At 62.9% G+C, this 20743-nt stretch overlaps 1 protein-coding gene across 1 annotated transcript; it reads left to right on the top strand.

The window, feature by feature from the left end:
- Positions 1–360: 360 nt before the first annotated feature.
- Positions 361–19320, top strand: LAMC3 (laminin subunit gamma 3; the record flags this gene model as incomplete). The annotated part of the gene is made up of 28 exons (XM_082327820.1): positions 361–733; positions 4774–5078; positions 5269–5399; positions 6322–6488; positions 6913–7101; positions 7273–7390; positions 7471–7569; positions 7915–8051; positions 9621–9737; positions 10056–10254; positions 10484–10600; positions 10862–11076; positions 12993–13181; positions 13264–13509; positions 13868–14021; positions 14138–14280; positions 14362–14540; positions 14632–14770; positions 15225–15430; positions 15707–15783; positions 16076–16210; positions 16538–16682; positions 16809–16967; positions 17308–17410; positions 17523–17722; positions 17989–18135; positions 18339–18438; positions 19070–19320. The coding sequence occupies 28 exons, from the start codon at positions 361–363 to the stop codon at positions 19318–19320; spliced, it is 4740 nt and encodes a 1579-aa protein (XP_082183946.1).
- Positions 19321–20743: the final 1423 nt, after the last annotated feature.

Here is a 20743-nt window from a genome sequence, read left to right as displayed (position 1 = left end):
CGAGCTCATCCCTGGGGCTGAGAAATGGAGGAGCTCAGCTCCATCCGTGCAGCCGAACGTGCAACCCCCCCATCCCCGAAGCAATGGGGCCAGGGAGCATCCTGCCGGAGGGGTCCCATCCTGCCTGGGCCAGTGGCCTGGGGACCAGGGTGGCCTGGGGGCAGCCCAAACTCCGCAGCCCAGGCTCACACACGAAGCTTTCGACATTCCCAGCAGCTTCCACAAGATGGACCTCGGAGCGAGAGGAGGTACCGGGTAGGGGGACCCGTCCCATCCTGTCCCATCCCATCCCGTCCCGTCCCGCCTGCTCCCGCCATGCCATCCGGAGGAGGCTCAAAGTCTGGCCAGGCAAGCCCCGGTATGGCACGGCCTCCGGGGCTCTGCCTGCTGGCCCTGCTGGGGCTGGGGCTGGGGGCGGGGGGCTCGCCCGCCTGCCAGGACCCCCAGGGCCAGCCCCGCCGCTGCATGCCCGTCTTCGAAAACGCTGCCTTTGGCCGGGCCGCCCAGGCCACTAACACATGCGGTTCGCCCCCCGAGGACTACTGCCTGCAGATGGGCGCCCGCCACGCCAGCGCCCTGTGCCACCGCTGCGATGCCACCGACCCCCGGCGCCACCACAACGCCTCCTTCCTCACCGACTTCCACAGCCAGGAGGAGAGCACCTGGTGGCAGAGCCAGTCCATGGCCTTCGGCATCCAGCACCCCAACTCCGTCAACATCACCCTCCACCTGGGTAAGTGCCAGTGGGAGACCCCGCGGTGCCGGCGAGGGAACCCAGTGCTGGGTGCATCGAGACCCAGGTGCATGGCTGGGGGGGGGTGGATGTTTCTGCACCCTGCAGCTCTTGGTGTTGCTTTTGGGTTAAAGACAGGACCCTCCCCAGGGCTTTTAGGGGGTGCAAGGAGGGAGATGCCCTCTGTGAAGCGCTGCGGGTAGATCACTGAAAAGACCTGGGGAGGGTCTGCCCCACCCATCAGCTGAGCCCCGGTCCTTTGCGGGGTGAGGGTGCCGTGGCTGCGCCCATCTGCTCCACTTTGCAGCCAGCCGTGCCCGGGGTGTCTGCCCTCCCGCTCCCCCAGCGCTGTTTTCTACCAATTATGCAAGTCTGCGGAGCAGGAGGCAGGCGGGGGGAGGCACAGACCCCCCCACGAGAGCCTTGCCACTGGGGTGAGCACCGTGGGTGCCAAGTCCATGCCATTTCACCCCTGTGCGTTGCTGAGGATGCCCGTTACGTATGGGGGGGGGGGGGGGGGCACAGAGCTCTGCATGCACCGTGCAGCCCCGGCAGGCTTCCCCAGCTGGGATCTGACCCTCTACGTTTTAAATATTGTGCAAGCTACCCGCTTGGAGAGTACTTAAACCCATGGGGCATGCCTGGCATTTTAAAAAGGATTTTTAACATTTTCCTCCCATCTAAACCATCCTGGCTATTGACCAGTGCTGTAAAATCTTCATTCTCTGCTGTCTCCTGCCATCTGCATGTGAAGGGGGGTAGCGGAGGGGCTGCGGTTGGGGACAATATGGGGACAGCCGAGTGCCGGTGTGGCACCAAGCCGTGCTGGTGGGACCCGGTGGCTGGAGTTGGGGTGACGGTGGAGGGTCTGTGCATGCTCCGGCAGGGATGCGGGAGCTGCCTGGCTGGGCGGAGGTCACCGCTTTCCCAGCCCCCTGCGAGCGGGCAGACATCTGGTCCTCGTCCAGGGCCGGGGCTGGGCTCCCCACCGGGCATGAGAAGCGATGCTGGAGGAGCCTGCCAGCCCCGCTCCCTGCTCCCGCTCCTGCCAGCCCCGCGGGACGGGATCTGCCGGCCCCTCGCCCATCTAACACAGGCTGTCAGATCGCCCCAAATTCCTTCATGTTTGACCTGGAGCATAGACAACCCGAATGCAACCTGCATGGCTGAACAAGTTGCTGCCGGTTCCTCCGGTGGCCGGTCCCCCTTGCTGCAGGTGACTTCCAACCTGCATTTTCTTCCTTTCAGTCTCTGGCACAAGAAGCTGGTGGCCGTCTCTGGGATGGCCAGGCAAGTTTGTGGCCACTAGTCCTGACCTGGCACATGGATATGTGTGGGCTCCCAGCACACTGATGTCTGCAGCGGCCCCTTGCCCCAGCCCGAGCTCCCCGAGCCTCGGGGCTTGCTTCCCAGTCTCTGCCTTTCTCCTGGCTCTTCCCCAGCTCCCCTGCAGACCCTGCCGGACCCCGCGCCCGGGTTTCCAGTGGAGTCTTGTCCAGTCCCTGTGACTGCCCTGCTCGTATCTGTCTCCCGTTAACACATCCAAGGCCATAACGCTGCACCAAGCTCATCTTCACCCCTGTCCCTGTGTCCCTTGCTGAGCTGGAGCACCCCTCTGCCAATGTACCCTTGTTCCTGCATGGCTTGTATGTTTTGCCACACTAAAAAGTGCCATTTTGGTGCCCTGTGCATTGCTGTCTGACCTTTCCCATAGCTGTTGGGCCCTGTTCTTGTCCCAGCTGCAGACTTTTTTATTGCTACCTTCATGCTTTCACTTGACTTATGGAGAAAAAGCCCCACAGGCCCCTGCAGCCCCCCAGGACACGACCCAAGACGAGTCCCCGCTCGTGAGCTCCACCAAGTAATTGGGATTTTTAACCCACGTAGTGCGTCCCTGCCAGCCTGCTCATCTTGCACAGTCCTGAGTCAGATGTCCTGTAGTTTCTTCAGTGTGGTTACCTGGGGAGCTTATTAAATAAACTATCAAATGAGTTGGACAAGACCTGGGTTTACCTGCATGCTGTTGATTGGCGTTAATTAGATTATCCTCTTTTAAATCTTTCTTCTCTGCGAGGTTTCAGCAATGCCGTTACAGTGCATCGGGCTCAGAGCGGATCAATAATCCTGAGCGCCCGTGGCCGTTGCATTTACCCTGTTGGACATCAGGGAGGAACCCAAAATCTCTGTGGGCTTGCAAAGGCACCGGGGCTCCTCGGGTAGCTGTCTGAATGCCAGCGGCTCCCGTCAGTGTCTACATCAGGCGCTATCTGCATCTGCGACTCTGACTCTGATTTTCCTGTGGGATGTGAGCCTGTGGCAGGCTGCTGGAGCTGAGGTCTGGGGGGGCCGGAGGCGGCTGGGGACAGTAGGTGATGTGACTGTCCTGCACGCTCCTCTCTCCTCTCCAAATTCCTCCGCCTGGAGCCCCTGGCGTGGTACAAGCTGCAGTTTGGGCTCTGCAGGAGGTGGGTGAATGCTTTGTTCGGAGGACAGCACAGCTGGGAGAGCATCCCAGGGGTCCTGGTGCCGTCACCCCCAGCCGCCTGCATGCCCACCCGGTGTCCCCATCCCATGGCACACCTGGCTTTGGGACATGTCACACCTTCCTGAGCAGGAAAGGGCACACAACCAGCCTGGGTTATTTTCTGGATTTATTTTTTCGAAGCAGAATTTGGTTGATTAAAAGGCCTGTCTGGGAAAAGCACACGCTCCCTCGGGATGATTCCCCACGGCAGTGAGTCTCCTCCATCCCAGCTGGCGGCACCACTCGGGCTCCCCCAGCCCAGCCGCCCCCTCCCCTTGCGTGGGGCCGCTCGGGGCAGGGGCTGTTTATTGACACAGCGCTGAGCTCCCTTCCTCTCCCAGAGGAAACTGCTCTGGGAGGTGACGGCCAAGACCTCACTGTTTTGGTAGATGTCCCCGCCGGGACCGTGCTGTCTGGGAACCGGCACCCGCCAGGCATCCCCCCGACACAGGGTGCAGGGCAGGGGAACCCCCGCTGCCGCCAGCACGGAGGGGTCCCGGAGGGAGATGAATTTGAGGGGAGGCACAGGGGAGCGCGGTGGTGGTGGGACAGCCCAGTTGCAGCCCCTTCTTGGCCCTTGTCTTCTCTGCGTGGGCTGCGAGCGGGTCTGTCCCCCCGCTCCGGGTGCTCGGCCGGGTGCTCCCTGCATCCCTGATGGGAGGCAGCTGCTTTTCCCAGCGCCGGTAGCTGGGCTGCCTTGGCTCCCCCGCAGCAAAGTCACAGCACATATGCGACAGTATTCATATGGGCCCAATTAAAGGCTTGTTTTCCTAGTCCCGGAATAACCCCTTTAACATTCCCAACTCATTATTTTTTCAAATAAAGCCAAAACCTTGCAGTTAATTGTTTTGTGCTGTCAGGAGCGGTGCTGTTATGGAGCAATCCAGTCTTTGAGCTGGTCCTTCATCTCTGGCAATTAAGCGGTTCTGATGTTCACTTTGGTGTTTTCTTTTCCCCTTTTTGCTAATTCTTTCAAGTGCTTTCAGAGCTGTGCCGGCTGCCCCAGGGACTGGTGGCCTCTCTTTGTCTTCATCCCGGCAAAGACGGCGGTGATGCCGGGTCCTGGCACGTGGCTCCCTGGGAAGAGACCAGCCTTGACCCTTTCCACCTCCCCATCCCTGGGCACCGCTGCTCGGTGTCGTGGGCCTAATTCTTCCCCCCCCAGCTGCTGGTTAGAGCCTGGCTTTGCAGCGGCTCCTTGCCCGTGCAACCCTCCTGGTGCATTCATGCAACACGTGGGCAGCTGCACTGGGGCGAGAGCCAGTTTGGGGCAGATGGGGTTTGGGCTGCAGTAAGGTGGAGCTGGTTAAGGGCGGCTGGATGGTGATTTCTGCTTTGTGTGAAAACACTCCTCTTTTAGCTGCGGCAGGGAGAGGGGGACGGTGTCCACGGGGCGAGCAGGGGGATGCTGGCCGCCATGTAGGATGGGGCACTGGGATAATTTCAGCCCTGGCGCAGGCTGTGGTGCCCACTGGGCAGCCAGGAGAGGGTGACAGCATGGCCGGTCTGTCCCCAGGCAAAGCCTACGAGATCACCTACGTGCGGCTGAAGTTTCACACCAGTCGTCCTGAGAGTTTTGCCATCTACAAGCGCAGCCGCGCCGAGGGGCCCTGGGTGCCCTTCCAGTACTACAGCGCGTCCTGCGAGAAGACCTACGGGAAGCGGCAGCGGCACTACCTGCGGCCGGGGGAGGACGAGCAAGTGGCCTTCTGCACCGATGAATTCAGCGACATCTCCCCGCTGAGCGGGGGCAACGTGGCCTTCTCCACCCTCGAGGGACGGCCCAGCGCCTACAATTTTGACGGGAGCCCCTCACTGCAGGTGCCATCAGGGCAGGAGGGATGTGGGTGCATGGTCCCCCAGGACGGGGTGGACTAATGCAGCCACCGGGGGTAAAAGCGCCTGTGATGTCCTGCACCCCCGTAGGAAAGGTGCAGGATGCATCCCGGTCAGGGTGGGGAGCTGGTGGCCCAGAGCCCTCACCAAGGCGCCTTCCCCGTGTCCCCTGCAGGAATGGGTGACCGTCACCGACCTGCTCATCTCCCTGAACCGGCTCAACACATTCGGGGACGACATCTTCAAGGACCCCAAGGTGCTGCAGTCGTACTACTACGCCATCTCCGACTTCTCCGTCGGCGGCAGGTAAGGGGCAGCCGGGATGGGGTGAGGGCAGGAACGGGGAGACCTTCCCGGGGCCGTGGGGCTGGGGCAGCTGCTCCCCACCACGGTCTTGTTTGAATTGCAGTTTTGGGGAAACAGCTCAGATGTGGCTTCCTCCACATGTAAACCAGAGCTGGCAGTGCAGAGCTGGGTGATGAAACCTGGAACCCTCTGAGTTGTCCACAAAGGAGATCTTTTCCCCACAAGCCCTCTCCGTTTGCTACCAGCTGTATTTGCCCTGCCCCCTCCCAGCCCCATGGCTTTTAATGGCAGTGGGGCTCGTGCTGCTCCTCCTGTGACCCTGCCTGGTCCCTGGGCACAGCAAAAGAGGGGTCCTGGGGTGCCAGCAGAGAGATGTCCTCTGGTCACGGAGGCTGGTGGAGAACCTTGGAGTTGGCATGGCCATGGCCCAAGGAGCCAGGGCAGCTGCCAGCGGGACGGGGGAGCTGATGTGGGACACAGACATCGGTGGCACCCACTTGGTGCTGCCCATGGGCTGTGCTGCATGTGCCCTTCCCGGGCTGGGGGGAGTGGGAAACCTCTCCATCCCGGTGAGAGCTGCTTCCCCTCGGGCAGCGGGGCCGGGGCTGCTCCCAGCCAGCCAGCAGCCCCCGTCGCTGTCGTCTCAGCTCCCCCGGGCCCCAGCAGCTGGAGCTGGTTAGCATCTCGCACAGGCCACCCTCAGCGTGTGACCTCCCAGCTGGTCGGGCCGGGAGCGCCTCGGGGACGCAGCGGGCGGCCTTGATGCCGGCACAGCCTGAGCTGCTTTCTGCCCCGCTTCTTGTCCCACGGCCACCCCAGGCGAGCCAGCCCGGCAGCAGAGCCACACGCTGCACAGCCTGGGCACCATCCCGCTGCTGGCTGCTGCCAACACCGGTGCTCAGAGCGGTTCGTCTTGCTGCAGGTGCAAATGCAACGGCCACGCCAGTGAGTGCGCGCCGGACGAGGCTGGGCAGCTGGTCTGTGTCTGCCAGCACAACACGGCCGGCACCGACTGCGAGCGCTGCCAGCCCTTCTACCAGGACCGGCCCTGGGCTCGTGGCACTGCCGAGGCTGCCAACGAGTGTCTCCGTGAGTATCGCCCGGGCTGGCTCCGTGGTCACGGTGTGCAGCTGGCCCCGAGGGGCTCTGCTGGTGCTGCATCGGCTCGTCCAGCAGCTCCTGCCCTTCCATGGGTAGAAAGTCCCTGCTCCATTTTGCAAGGCTGCTCTGGGCAGGGAGGGAGGATTTAAATCTCAGGGCCCCCCTTCACAGCATCACCCTGAAGATCCCCCAACATTTCCTTTCCCCGTGAGTGCAGCCGTCTGCTCCACACACGGTGCTGCACCCACCTCTGCTCCCAATGGCAGAGGCATTGCCAAAAGCTCCCGCCGCTGAGCCAAGCAGCCGCTCTGGCTCATCCAGCCCCCCAGGAGGCTGCTGTAACTCCTGGGTGAGCCCTGTGCCCCCCGGGTGCCACTGAGCTGCAGCTGACCACCCTTCCTGCCCCCTGCAGCTTGCAACTGCAGCGGCCGCTCGGAGGAGTGCTTCTACGACCGGGAGCTGTACCGCCGCAGCGGGCACGGGGGCCACTGCCGTAACTGCCGCGACAACACGGCCGGGCCCCACTGCGAGCGCTGCCGGCAGAACCACTACCGCTGGGAGCCGCGGGCAGCCTGCCAGCCCTGCCACTGCCACCCCGCAGGTGTGTGGGGCTGCGCCGAGCCGGGCTCCGGTGCAAAACCTCTGCCCTAGCCAGGGCTCAGCTGGGAGGGATGGTTTTGGTTGGTCCTCCCTTGCCTGGGGTCTCCCCACCTCCTCCCTGTGTCTCTCCCCGGCTGGGGTTGAGCCTCAGGGCTGGCCGGGGTCCCCGCAGGGTCCCTGCAGCCCCAGTGCGACAGCTCGGGGACCTGCCTCTGCAAAGCCAATGTGACAGGCTGGAAGTGCGAGCGCTGCAAGGATGGCTACCACAGCCTCAGCGAAGGCGGTTGCAGGTGAGGAGGAGTCCAGCCCCAGGCAGGAGCAGCGGGATGGGACTGGGACTCACCTTGCACCTTCATCTCACCCCATCCAGACCCTGCGCCTGCGACCCCGCGGGCAGCGTGGGCACCTGCGACCCCAACACGGGGCATTGCACCTGCAAGGAGAGGGTGGAGGGGCACTTGTGCAACAGGTAAGCACCGCGGGATGGGGATGAGACCACGGCCCCTTTCCAGGCTGGGATCAATGCCAGGGCTCGGTGCTCAGTGCAGGGCAGGCATCTTCACTCCCGCAGGGCATTGCTGCTTCCCCAGCCCCTGCACATGACCCCTTGCAGGGGCTTTGCCATGGGAATCCCGCGGGGTTGCTCCCTGCAGAGGCCCTGGCTCGCTGGCGAGGCCGTGGGGCTGCATCTCTCTGGACCACTGGGACTGGGCTCACTCAGAGCTGCCACCAGTGTCCCCCTGGGACGCTGCTGTGGTCCCCCTCAGCTCTGCCTGCCCCATGCCACGTGCTCCTGTTTCCTCCCCATGCCCAGGTGCCAGCCAGGCTGGTTTAACCTGCAGCCCCACAACCCTGCCGGCTGCACCAGCTGCTTCTGCTATGGCCACTCCACCGCCTGCGCGGCAGCAGACGGCTACGAGGTGACTCACGTCCGCTCTGACTTCAGCCAAGGTATTGACCCCCCAGCCCCAGGTGAAATGGAGGGCACAGCTGCCCCAACTCCAGCCAAAAAACTCCAGCGGTTTGGGAAGGCTGGGGCTGAGCATCCCCCTTTGAGGCTGTGTCCTGCTCTGGGGCTGAGCATCCCCCCGTGGGGCTGACTGGTGGTGATGGCTGAGGGTGATTTCTCTGGCTCACCCCTATTTTGCTGTTAAACCTCTGCTTTTGCCCCCAGCTCCGTGGGGATGGGCTCTCCCTCGCTCCCCGCGGCATCCTTCCACGCTGACCTGCTCCCAGGGCTGTGCATGGCTCAGGGAGGGCTGTGGGGCCGGGCACGGGCATCCCACCGCACCAGGGACTGGAGGAGCACTAAAAATCAGCTCAGAAAGATTAAAAACTAAAAGGATGGAGCCTGGTGGGAACTTCTTCCCTTGTTCCCTCCTCTCCCCACCCTCGGCTGGGACAGGGCAGCGCAGATGGGGGCCGGGGGAGTGGGATGCGATGCTCTTGCCCAGCTGCAGCCAGGGCTGTGCATGGCAGGGCTGGATGTGTGCGGGATGTTTGGGGAAACCCTGCCATCTGCCGCACAGCCCGACGTGTGCAGCCCTGGCTGCGGGTACACCGCGGCCCCCGCTGCAGCCCCCGCTCGCTGGGACCCCCGCCTGCACCCCGGCAGGGTGCGGGCACCCATCGCAGGCAGCCCGGCTCTCTGCCTTGCCTGCACCCCAACAGGGCGCACACGCCAGCGAGCAGATGGAGGCGAAGACGCCAGGCGCGGGTTTATCCTGATTGCCTTTAAACCATGCTGCCAATTGCTGTACTGCTGTAATGTCTTCCATGGCCTTGAAACAGAGCCAGGCTTTAAACCGTGTCTTTTTTCCACCCTTCGTGCTGCCAATTTGGGGCTGCTCCTTTAGGGACAGATTTGGCAGAGCCCTGGGCTGCGTTGCAAGAGGCTCAGCGTGGCCAAGCAGCGCAGGGCAGGGCACGGCCACCCCCGCCTCCTACAGCCCCGCTCCCCAAAGTGCTCCCCAACCTGCAGCTGAGCTGAGTCAGCTGGGATTTTCCTGTGCTGGGTGAAAGGGTCCAAATTCGTGATGATTTGATAATCAAGTGCAGCCCACTCGATAGCCGGGGAGAGATTTCCAAGTGTTCGTCCTGCAGGCACCCAGGGCTGCAAGAAATAACTAACCCTGGGGAGTGGGGGGGAGTTTAACTGATTTCCGAAGGAAACCATCTTAATGCAATTACGCCCTGTCTTTCCCTGGGCTTCCTGCGCTCTCCAGCCCACAGTAATGTTGGAACCGCAGCATAGGCAGGGGGGCAAAAGTTTAAAGATAATAATTTCCTTCAAATCTAAGAAAATAAACAGATGGGGGGGTGGCTAGGGCCACTCTCCGGCGCCTGAGAGCACAGAGCCTGAGCAGAGCAGGGTGTTACAAAGCACTGGCCCCTTACAAGACCCTGGAGAGTCTGGGGAGGAGGGACAGAGCCCCCGAAAGCAGCACCCCGCTGGTGCTGGGCTGGCAGGGACTCGCTGCTCCCTTCGCCCGTGCAGCGCCGCTGTGTGCCATCACGCAGGGCTGGAGGGCTGGGCTGCCGCAGCTCCGGGCACCACGGACCTGCCTCTGCGTTGGGCTGACGGGGAGATTGTCACCGAGTGGGACGGAGAGGAGCCGGTGGATTTTCTTGCACCAGGTATCATGCATGCCAGGTCCCTGGGGTCCTGCTCTGCCATGGGGACCCCCCCGGTGCTCTTGTAGGACATCCCACTTCTACGCTGGTGCGTGAGGCACTGGGCTCCATCCCAGAGCTGAGCATGTTTCAATAACACGAGGCAATGGGGGGGATTGGAGCGGTGGACCGGGACCCTGGGAGGGTAGGCTGGAGCTGGTCCCGCTCTAGGAGGGTGACCATGGCTCCTGGTGATGCTGGTAGGAAAGGGACTGTGCTGGGATCCCCAGAAAAGTTGGTGCATCCATGTCCTACAGACTTTCTTTCTCTTTCTCCTTGCAGAGAAGTTTCTGCAGAACCAGCATCTCAGTTACGGGCAGCTCCTGTCCCTGCTGCTGGGAGCGGAGGGGAACGGGACGGGGATGGAGACCGGGGTGCCCCTGCTCCGAGTCCAGCTGGTGCTGAAGGGCGAGGGGCTGGAGATCACCATGTCCAGTAGCGAGAGCCAGCCCCAGCGCGGGAAGCAGGCTGTCACCTTCAGGTACCCGTCATGGCACTTTGGGGAATCTTGGCTGGGTTTGGGACACAGTGTGTCTGATCTTGCCTGGGCTGCCCTGTGCTGTGGGGTTCCGCTCCGCTCCCTGCCCCCCTCAGGGATTTAACTGTGCTCCCATCGCTGTGCCCGGGTCCCGGCTGGGGAGCTGGGCTGCCCTGTTGCGCACGGCTGTCAGGCTGGCCCTGTCCTTCCTCCCACACTCCTTCTCCAACAGGCTGCACGAGGCAGAGGAGGGTACGGAGCCTTCGCTGTCAGCCTTCAGCTTCCAGCGCCTGCTCTCCAACCTGACCGCCCTCCGCCTCCGCGTGAGCCGCGGCCCCGTGCAAGGTGGGTGGCTCCATGCAACGTCCCATGGGGACCAAGTTGGGATGGGGCTGGGGACATGGAAGCAGGATCAGGCTCTCAGGGACGAGAGGCATTGCAGGGGGGTGTTGGGGCAGGGGCTGGCTCCTCTCTGTGAACACCCAGGGCTCTCCAGGAGGTATTTTGGGGTCTCCTACACCTTTCTGGAGCACTTCCAGTCAGGATGGAGAGAGCAGGGCTGGGGGATATGCCATCCCATTCTCACGCTGCTCTCCCCTCTCGCAGGCAGGCTGTCCCTGAGCGAGGTCCAGCTCACGTCCGCTCGCCCCGGGCCGGGGGCGCGGGCGGGCTGGGTGGAGGAGTGCGCGTGTCCCCCGGGCTACGCCGGGCAGTTCTGCCAGTCCTGCGCGCCCGGCTTCAAGCGGGAGATCCCCTTCGGCGGCCCCTTCGTCAGCTGCGTGCCCTGCGACTGCAACCAGCATGGGGACTGCCACCCCCTCACAGGTTTGCACCCCCGGACCTTCCGCTCGCCCCATCGTTGCGTGGACGGGTGACAAATTCATGTCTTTTGCTTGTTTCTGAGCGATGCCAGAAACTATCCTTGAGGTTGTGGTGCCCAAAACTTGCAAGTTGAATTGCTTGGCTGGTTATAGGGCCTGGGTTCAGAACCGCAGAGAGGGATAATTAGCGAACTGCAGTAACGGTGGTAGTTTATAATAAGAGGGGCATCTTTCATGGTAATTTTATGATCTTAAAGGAGGAGGAAGGAAAGGTGCTGGTCCTCAGTGGGGCAGGGGAGGCAGGGGTCAGGGGAGGAGAGAGGCAGAGGGTTTTGCCAGGATGGGTCTCTCAGGCAGCGTCGCTGCCTGAGGAGCAGAGCAGGACTGGGCGCAGCCCTGGTGCCTGCAAACTGGGGGAAAATCTGAGCAGAGAAACAAGTAAAAGAGCAGGAAAATACAGCGGTGCCAGGCTTGTGGGAAGGCACCGGAGGAGCCGGCTCTTGTGCTGCCAGCCCAAGTCCTGCTCTGCCTCCAGATCCAGCTCAGAGGTGCATGACTGCAGCAGGGACTGTGGCTTGAAGGGAGGAAAAAGCAAAAGCAAAGTCTTCAGGGCAGCATGGCTGTGTCTGGGGTGGTTCGTGGGGTGTTGGGTCTCCCCTCTCCTGCTGGGCAAAGTGTCCGGATGGCCTTGGTTGGGGAAGAGGGGCAGGATTGCAAACCGCTGCCCTGGAGCTTGAGGTGGCTGTGAATTCAGCACCAGCCTTGCTGCTGTCAGCCCTGGGGAAAGGCAGATCAGAGCCACGAGGGGCTCGTGGGATGCTGCCTTGCTCCCCGTCCACCCCTGCAGAAAGCAGCAGCTCTGACTGGTGCTGAAAAGAGCTTGGAAATAAGATGATGCATTTGGTACCCGGACGGAGCCCCTGGGGCTCCTGGCTGGCTGGCTCCCCTGGGTGAGGAGCAACAATAGTGCATGGCCAGGATGGAGAGGCTGGAAGAGGCGTTGTGCTCAGCAAGTGCCCCTGCTCTGCCAGCAGAAACGCAGCAGCAGCTCTGCAAACTCGCCCCTCATCTCGCAGAGCCGGGGCTGGCGCCACCGACTGCACAATCCCCCGGGACGGGGCCAGGCTTTTGATGTCCCGGCCCGGGCGCTGCCAGCCCGAGCCAGCCCGCACGCTTCCTTTCGTTTATTTTTCCACTCCTTCCTGCCACCCGCTTTTCCTTTCTTTTCCATCGTCTGGCTCCGCCTGGATGTGGGGAAAATGGAAAAACGCCCATTCCCTCCTGCGCAACCCTGCTGGTATGACCCAACCCCATAAATCACGGGGAAAAGTCCTCCCCCTGGCTCCTTCTCTCTCTCCAGTCAAGCAGAGCATCTGCCTGGAGGTGGGGGGTTCCTTGAGCATCCTTCCTCCTCCTCCTCCTCCTCCTCCTCCTCCTAGCTGATTTCGGAAGGCTGTGACTCACCGGCTCAGCTCGCGAGGAGACGCTCGCTCCCCGCTGGGTGCCGGCCGGCTGCTTGTGTTTTCCGTGACAGGCTGGAAACGACGCTCCCCGTCGCTGAGAAATGTGTTGTCGATTATCGCAGGCGCCGACAGACTCCGTGCATGTTGATGGTGCTGCCTGCGTGTGCCAGCGCCACCTCGTCCCCGCGTCGCGGGGGAGCGTGGGGCTGGCATTGGAACACCAGTGTCCTCTCCAAAACCTTCTCCCTTGAGCAAGGACGGCGCAGGGAGGGAAAATGTTCCGAGTCCTGGTTGGGGACGTGCAATCCCAGCGTGATCCCTTGGCTGGAGCTGTGCACCCCTCTCGGCACCTGCGGTGTGCCACGCTCAGCACTCAGCTCTCCATCCCTCCCGCAGTCCCTGCTGTTTTTCGGGGCTGGGTTTTTGCAGACCCTCAGCTCCATTTTCCTCCTTGCAGGGCACTGCCAGTGCTTGCACAATACAGAAGGTCCCTCCTGCGAGCGCTGCAGCCCTGGGTTTTACGGCAACCCCTTCGTAGGGCGCTTCGATGACTGCAAGCCGTGCCCCTGCCCTGGCCGCTCGCCCTGCACTGAGATGCCCGGCAGCGGGGAGGTGGTCTGCACCCAGTGCCCCCCAGGACAGAGAGGTGAGGCTGGGGGTGGGCAGGCGAGGGGGCCATGGGCAGCGCCGGCACGGCTGGACCATCCCCACCTTTTCTCCTTCCCCAGGAAAACGCTGTGAGCTCTGCGACGATGGGTTTTTTGGGGACCCCCTGGGGCAGAGGGGTCCCGTGCATCCCTGCACCCCCTGCCAGTGTCATGGGAACGTGGATCTCAATGCCGTGGGGAACTGTGACCCCGTGTCTGGCCGGTGCCTGCGCTGCCTGTACAACACGACGGGCGAGCACTGCGAGAGGTGTCGGCCGGGCTTCTACGGGGACGCGCTGGCTCCCAGCCCCACTGGGAAGTGTGCACGTACGTATGGCCTTGGGGGTCGGCCCTGGGGGTCGGCCCTGCTCCCCCGGGTCCCACCGCAGCCAAAATCCTCCCAGCGGTGGAGGCAGAGGGTGGCAGGGGGATGCCCAGTGGGTTTAAGGGCTGATGGATGGTCCAGGTTGGCCCCAAATGCTCAGGAATGGCCTTTGCTCCCTCTCCCTGCTGCCGTCCTTCCCTGGAGATACCCCAGTCTGCAGGGGCTCAGACTCTTGGAGCCCTGTTTGATGGGAAGGACGTGGCCCTCCACGTTGTGAGGGGCTCAGCCCCGGTGCCCTATTCCTGCTGCCCCACCCACCAGCCCCATGCCGGGATGTAAGCAGTGTTTTGTCTCCCATAGCTTGTGATTGCAACCCCAATGGCTCCGTCCCGGGGCTGGAGGGCTGCGATCCCAGCACAGGCCAGTGCCACTGCCTCCCGCACGTGACGGGCAGAGCCTGCGGGCTCTGCCAGCCCGGCTACTACAGCCTGCAGCCCGTCGTGGGGTGCAAGAGGTATGTGGGACATGGCGTGGGGCTGCAAGGGGACAGCAGTGGCTCTGCATCCCCAGCTCCGGTCTCTGCTCTTTGCATCCATTGCTCGCTCATCACCTTCCACCTCTCGGTGCCAGCTGCGAGTGCCACTCGACAGGGTCACGGGAGAGCGGGTGCCACGCGCTGACGGGGCAGTGCTCCTGCCAGCCCGGTGTAGCGGGGAAGCAATGCGACCGATGCCACCACGGCTTCTTCGGCTTCTCAGCCAGGGGCTGCCGAGGTAACAGGGATGGGGACCGCGCCTCGGTCCCTAAACAAGGGCTGGCAGCCGCGGCATGACACCTTTTTGCCACTGTTGCAGCCTGCAACTGCTCCCTGCTGGGCTCCATCACCCCGCAGTGCCATGAGAACAGCACCTGCCTCTGCCGCCCCGGCTTTGTGGGCTACAAGTGCGACCGGTGCCAGGCCAACTTCTTCCCTGACCCACCAAGCTCCCGCTGCCAGCAGTGTCCTGCCTGCTATGGGCTGGTGAAGGACGAGGTACAGTCCGTGCCCTGCAGAGGTGGGCGCAGCGCCCTGGACCCTGCGCTGTCTCACTGTCTCCCCATGTCCCTCCACACCTCACCTGCAGGCTGACCGGCTGAAGGCCAGGCTGCAGGAGATGGAGGAATGGCTGCAGAAACCAGGCTGCGACGCCCACCCAGACCAGTCCCCCATGCTGGGAGATGCACCCCGGGGAGACACGCTGCCCAGCCCTCACCTCCTGCAAGGTACAGGGGACACCCCTTCCCTCCACCATGGGGGAAGCCCCACGTCACCCCTCTGGGGACCCTCTGCTCCCGCAGGGTGCTGTGACATCCTGGCTGGGTGCAAGGAGGTCCCAGGTCAGCGCTGGGCTCAGCATGGGCGATGGCGTGACCAAGAGGGGGAGGACAACCGGGGGGGCAATGCCTTTTCACGTAGGACAGAGCACCACAGGGGTGCTTGCACTCGTGAGGTTTTGGAGCCGCTGGTGACAGGCATTACTGGGGGCTGAGCATCGGCACATGGGGTGCCCTTTGGGTGCTGCATCCCTGGGTCCCTCCTGAGCACCTGGGAGGGACTGTATTCCCCTTTCATTAGTAGGCAGACAAGGGGGTGCTCGGCCGTGGGGCAGCCCCACAGGCAAGTGGGGAGCCCCGAGCGCCTCCGTGGGCAACGAGCAGCTGCTTGTGCTGCCCACAGGTGCCCGGGCTGCCCTCTTGGCGCAGGTGGGGTGGCTGGCAGGGGCGCTGGGCACTGCGCGGGGCCGTCTCAGCAACGCTAGCCATGTCACCGGCTGCTCCGGCCACGGACCCCCCAAGACCTGCATCCTGCTATCGGAGATCGGGGCTGTGCTACAGTCGGCGCAGTGGGAGATCCTGCACGCTGCGGACACCCTGGCTACCATGGTGCGGGCTCCTGCTGGCCCCGGGCTCCTGGGGGGGCTGGTGGCCATCCTGGGGGGCAGTGCAGGACTGGTGGGGTGGGATATGACCAGCACCGCGGGTGAGTGGGAAAGCCCAGGGTCCGCGTGGGTATAGCCCTCCTTGCAGCTGAGTCAAGAGGAGCTATTTCCCTTGCTCGCTCTTGTTTGCAAACTTCCTCCAGCCCTTGGTGCCAGGTTGGTGGGGTCCGGGTGTCCCTGCTCCCCGCTGGGATCTCACTGCTGCTGTTTGTGTTTCAAGGAGATTCCCCAGGAAATCCCTCAGCAGCCCACAAACTGGAGCCGCCGGGCTCTGGAGGCGCGGGAGCTGGCCGAGAGGTACACCTGCAAGTCCCACACCACGGGCTGCATCAGCCAGCACAGCCGCTGTGCTGGGACCCTCCTTCCCTTCCCGGCTCTCTGCTCGCAGCCTGCAGGGACGGATGGAGACGTGGGAGCCCTGAGCTTGGGCTTTGTAGTCCCCATTGCAGAGGGTCCGTGTGAGCCTGACCCTGTCTGATCCCGGCATGCACAGAGGAGGCTGCCTGCCCAGCTCGGGGTGTGGGATGGCCACTCCTTGCCCAGGAGGGCAATCCTAATATCATCTCTCTGTGTGCCCTTGTCCCTGCAGCCACGAGGACGCTGTGGCGCAGGTGGAGGTGGTGGTCAGAAGAGCACTGCGTGCCTCCAACGCCAGCTCCGAGCTCCTGCGGAGCCTGCTGGAGGGGAATGCGACGCGGGAGGTGCAGCGTGAGCTGGAGGCCGGGTGAGAGGCTGGCAGAAATGGGGGGCTGGCAGCAAGGGGGGACAGGGAGGGCACTGCAGCCCCTTGCCTCTGGCCAGGTTCCTGTTACAGGACTCAGTCATGGTGGTTTGGCATCTGCCCAACAGGCACATGACTGAGTCCCGTCAAACTCATTGCACCACAGTGTGGCAAAGCAGAGCGCCAGGGTGCTCTGTGCTGGGGGTGTTTCATGCCCTTTCCCCCAGCAATTCCCCCTACGTCTGTGTCCGGGGCCAGGTCCCAAACCATCATCTCCAGCCTTCGAGGGACTGGAGGGCCCTGGGTTACTGTGGCATCCTGTCCATGTAGGTACGAGGAAATCCAGCAGGCACAGGAGGAGCTGGGTGCTGGTGTGGCAGAGGTGGCAGCGGAGGCCAGGAGAGTTTTTGCAGCCGTGCAGCAGGCAAATGCAGACATGGCCGAGAAACTTCTGCAGGTGGCTGCACTGGGGCAGGTGAGCAGCATCCAAGCTAAGGCTCCTGCTTGCAACCCTACCCCTAGCTTTACCCATTGGGCAGCACTGCCTCCCGGGCTGGGAGATGCTCTCATGGAGCCTTTGGCATCCCTGATCCCACAGCAGGCGCTGCCGGCACAGGCTGGAGCCCTGGCACAGGACCTGGCAGCGCTGGAGCAGGCAGTGGAGGCACAGGAGCCATCGGCTCAGCAGGCCGCTGAGGCATCCCGCGCTCTGGCAGCCAGATTGCACCAGGAGCTGCAGAGAACTCATGGCTTCGAGCAGGTAATTGCCGCTGGCTTGCACGGGATGTCCCTACAAAATGAGTGCTGGGGACCCCCTGTTCCAGCCAGAGCTGTGGGCATGCCGGGTGCATCCCTCTCCTGCCTCCCACCCAGGGCGCAGCAGGGTGGGTGAGTCCCAGCCCCTCTGCTCCAGCGACCGGAGGGACCACACCTGCAGCCAGGGGGGTGGGAGCAGATGCTTTGGGAGACATCTCCCCTTGGGCTCCTGGCTCTCCCAAGGAGCTTGCCTGCCAAGCAGGAGCGGGCTGGGTTCCACATTTCCCAGCTGGGTGCAGCTTTTCGCCCCCTCCCCAGCTTCACTCCTGCTCTCCTCTCCCCAGCTGCGGGACCGGGCTGGCTCTGCCCACAGCACGGCCATCTCAGCCGTCTTGCGTGGAAAAGCCGTGCTCTCTGATGCGGAGTCCCTCTTGGCCAGCTTGGAAGGTAAAAGGCACCAGCCAGAGCATCTCTGGCCACAGCTCGGCTCTCACCACTCTGGCTCTGGATGCCAAGGGGAGAAAGAGAAAGTTCAGTGACAGCCAGGTTGTGCCCACAGGCATGAGGAAGGTGCTGGGGCATCGGAAGGGCCAGGCTGCCCTGCGCAGGAGGATGACACATGTGCGGGACAGGGCGATGGCGGAGGCCCAGAGGAAGATTAAACAGGCAGAGAAGATGCTAGGAAACTCCTTGTCCATCTCCACCGCAGCCCGGAGGACGGCTGGAGAGGCTGAGCAAGTCTCTGGGGAGAGTGCCAAGGTCTGAGCGGAGGGATGTGGGGCATGGGGAGCCCGTGCCAGGTTGTGGGGCTCAGCCAGGCTGGCAGCCATCACAGGCAGAGCCCAGCCTGTTGCAGGCAGGGCCGCAGAGCTCCCAAATACAGCTTCTGCTGCCCCTCCAGCACAGCTCACCCTTGTCTGTGAGCAGACTGGAGGGGTGCAGCCGATGAGAGCCCCAGCCTGGGAGCCAGCCACGGTCCCCCTGCGTGTCCCCAGGTGACTGTCCCCATCTCCATCCCTTTGCAGAGGGCACAGGCTGTGCTGCAGGAGAGCAAGCAGACCCGCAAGCGCACCAGCCAGCTTGCCACACGTGCCAATGAGACCCGGCGGGAGTTGTCCCAGCAGGAGCGCCTGGCTGAGAAGCTCAGGGGGGATGTGGAGGAAGCACACCAGGTGAGTCGGGTCCCCTCAGGCAGCTTGTGTACTCCAGAGCCTGGAATGGGCTTTGCCCACAGCCCAGAGCATAGGGAGCAACTGAGGTTTTGGGCTCTGCTGTACAGGGGGTCCTTTGGGGCTGTTCCTGGGATCCCCTCCCCTCTCCTGTCCAGCCATGGGTCAATGATATCCCTGATCTGGGTGTCTGTCTATGTTGGAAGGTGGGGACAGCGGTGAGTGAGATGGCAAAAAGTCTGCAGGAAGCCCGGGGCTCGCTCATCTCAGACATCGAGACCCTGAACGACCTGCTGAGCAGCCTAGGTGAGACCCGGGGGGGAGCGGGGTGCAGGCTCCTGGGGAAGGGCCAGGCTGTCGGGGCCTGGGGCTCTCCTGCTCACTGCTCTCCTGCTTGTTGGCCATCCAGGCTGAGCTGAGACCACTCAGGGTCTTAGCAAAGCTTCTTGAGGGTTCATGTCTTGAGGAAAGCCCTTGTGCAGAATGAACTGGGGCTTGCTGAATGTGTGTGATCATGCCTGGCGTGGGGACACTGATCTCCCTTGGCATCTCCAGGAGGAGCAGGGCTGGGTCAAGGGCTCAGTTCCCTTGGAGCCAAGGGAGGTGCTGGGCTGGGTTCGCTCCTTGTCGCTGGTTGGTTTTGCTCCAGCTCCTCCTGCTTTGATCATCTGGGTACATTTCTGAGCACTCCAGGACTCCTGTGTCCAAGAAGTTTTGCAAAGGGGTAGAAATCATCACCCATCTGTAAGAGAAAGACATGCCCAGGCCCTCCCCGGAGCCACAGTGCTATTTGCTTATCTGTGATCACTGGGAAGCTGCAATGCCTCCATGCCCCGCTGCACCCACTCCCTCCAGTTTGCCTGGTGCTGAGGGTGCATGTCAGAGCCTCTCCTGCCCGGCTCTCTGCCTCTGATCCATGTCCTCTCCCCTTGCCCAGGCAACCTGGAGCAGGCTGCGCAGACCGAGGCGGTGCTGAGCGCTGGGCGGCTGCAGCTGGAGCGGCTGTGGTTGCGCCTGGCCGCGCCGGGCACGCTGGCCGGCCAGCTCAGCCTGCTGCAGCAGGAGGCAGCACGGCAGCAGGAGAAGATCCAGGCGTTTGAGAACGACTTGGCTGAGATCCGGGCCGACAAGCAGAACCTGGAGGACATTTTGCGGAGCCTCCCCGAGGGCTGCTCCAAGTGGCAGTGACAGGTCCCTGGTCACTGCCCCATCACTTCCGTGTCCCCCGCGCAGGGAACGGCAGAGCGAAGGATCCCCTGCGTTCACCAGCATCGATCCCTCCCGCTGCTCTTCACGCTGCCCTCCATACCATATCACACCCCAGGTCCTTATCTGCACCAGTTCAGGCTCAGTGTCCCGAGCGCTCTGCAGCATGACTTCAGCCACCAGCTCCGTCCTTGGGGCAGGGGGACAACCAGCTACCAGGGACCACCGATGTTTCTGTGAAGGATACGGAGCCATCACAGGGTTGGCCTCTCACCATGGAGCAACCGAAGAGCCGTCACAGATCTCCTCCGTGCTAGACACATCCCTCCATCCCTCCTTCCCCACTGCAGCACAGCGTACTGGGGAGGGACAGCTTATCAAGTATGTGATGTACCAAAGCTGTAACACCAGCAGTCCCTCCTGCCCCAGGAGATGAGAAAGGCTGTCGCATGCATGCTGGAAGCTGGTCCTGCTGCACAGCACCCTGCAGCGTGATGCTCACGTGCTGTGGTCACAGAGGTGCAGAGATGAATCGCGGTGAAGCCAGGCAGAGAGCTGCTCACTGGAGGGCGTGCAGCTTGCCTGCTTCCCAGGGGAAGGGAGTTTGCAGCAGGGAGGGCTAAACTGCGGCTAAGCAGAAGCAAAGCTGGACCCTTAACCAGCTCCTGGCAGGCAGGTGGGGCATCCTCTGCCTGCTGCAGGGCAAGAGCAGCTCTGCTTTTGCTGTTCCCCTGCTCCAGGGTAGCACAAGGTTGCTGCTGCCCACAGCTCTGGTCTTTGTGTCCTGTCCCAGCTCCGCTTGGCTCACTGGGTGTCACCAGCTCTGGCTATAAACCAGTCCAATCGCCGGCAGTCCCAGGGACTGGGTGGCATAGCAATGCACGGGGCAGGGAGGTGGGAGAGCTGACACGTGCAGCTGCATCACCCCACAGCCCCGCAGCAGCACCCGCACACCCTCCCCACCGAAGAGGCCCCGAGCTGGCCGGTGGCACCAGGCTGTGCAGCCAGCGCGGGCGGGACGGGGAGCAGCTGGACACGGCCAGCTCCTGCCAGTGTCACTCCCGCCAGGAGGCAGAGGTCGGCAGCTGTATCGCCTTTAAAGGAAAGGCATTGCGTTCACCCGTGCTCCCGTGGGGGCTGGTCTGTGGGGCCACGCAGGCGGCAGAGCCAGGTCCTTGTTCAGCCCACCCTGCGCTGGCTGTGCCGGGACTCCAGGTAGCAGCTGAAGTCACTCCCATAAAACCAGAAACCAGTCCCCAGGCTGGAGCCCACTTCACTTTTTAACCTGTTTTTACCTGTGTTGTTCTGCTCACAGTGCTGGAAATCAGGTTTGCTGAAGTCTTTTGTAATGCTATATGTAAAACTGCTGCCATAGACATTGGATCCCCCCAGCGTCATCTTCGGT

The sequence above is a fragment of the Platalea leucorodia genome (assembly GCF_965183815.1).
Source record: "Platalea leucorodia genome assembly, chromosome: 15".
In the NCBI taxonomy this organism is placed as follows: domain Eukaryota; kingdom Metazoa; phylum Chordata; class Aves; order Pelecaniformes; family Threskiornithidae; genus Platalea; species Platalea leucorodia.
The sequence above is the reverse complement of the archived record's forward strand: the minus strand, read 5'-3'. Positions and strand labels throughout refer to the sequence as shown.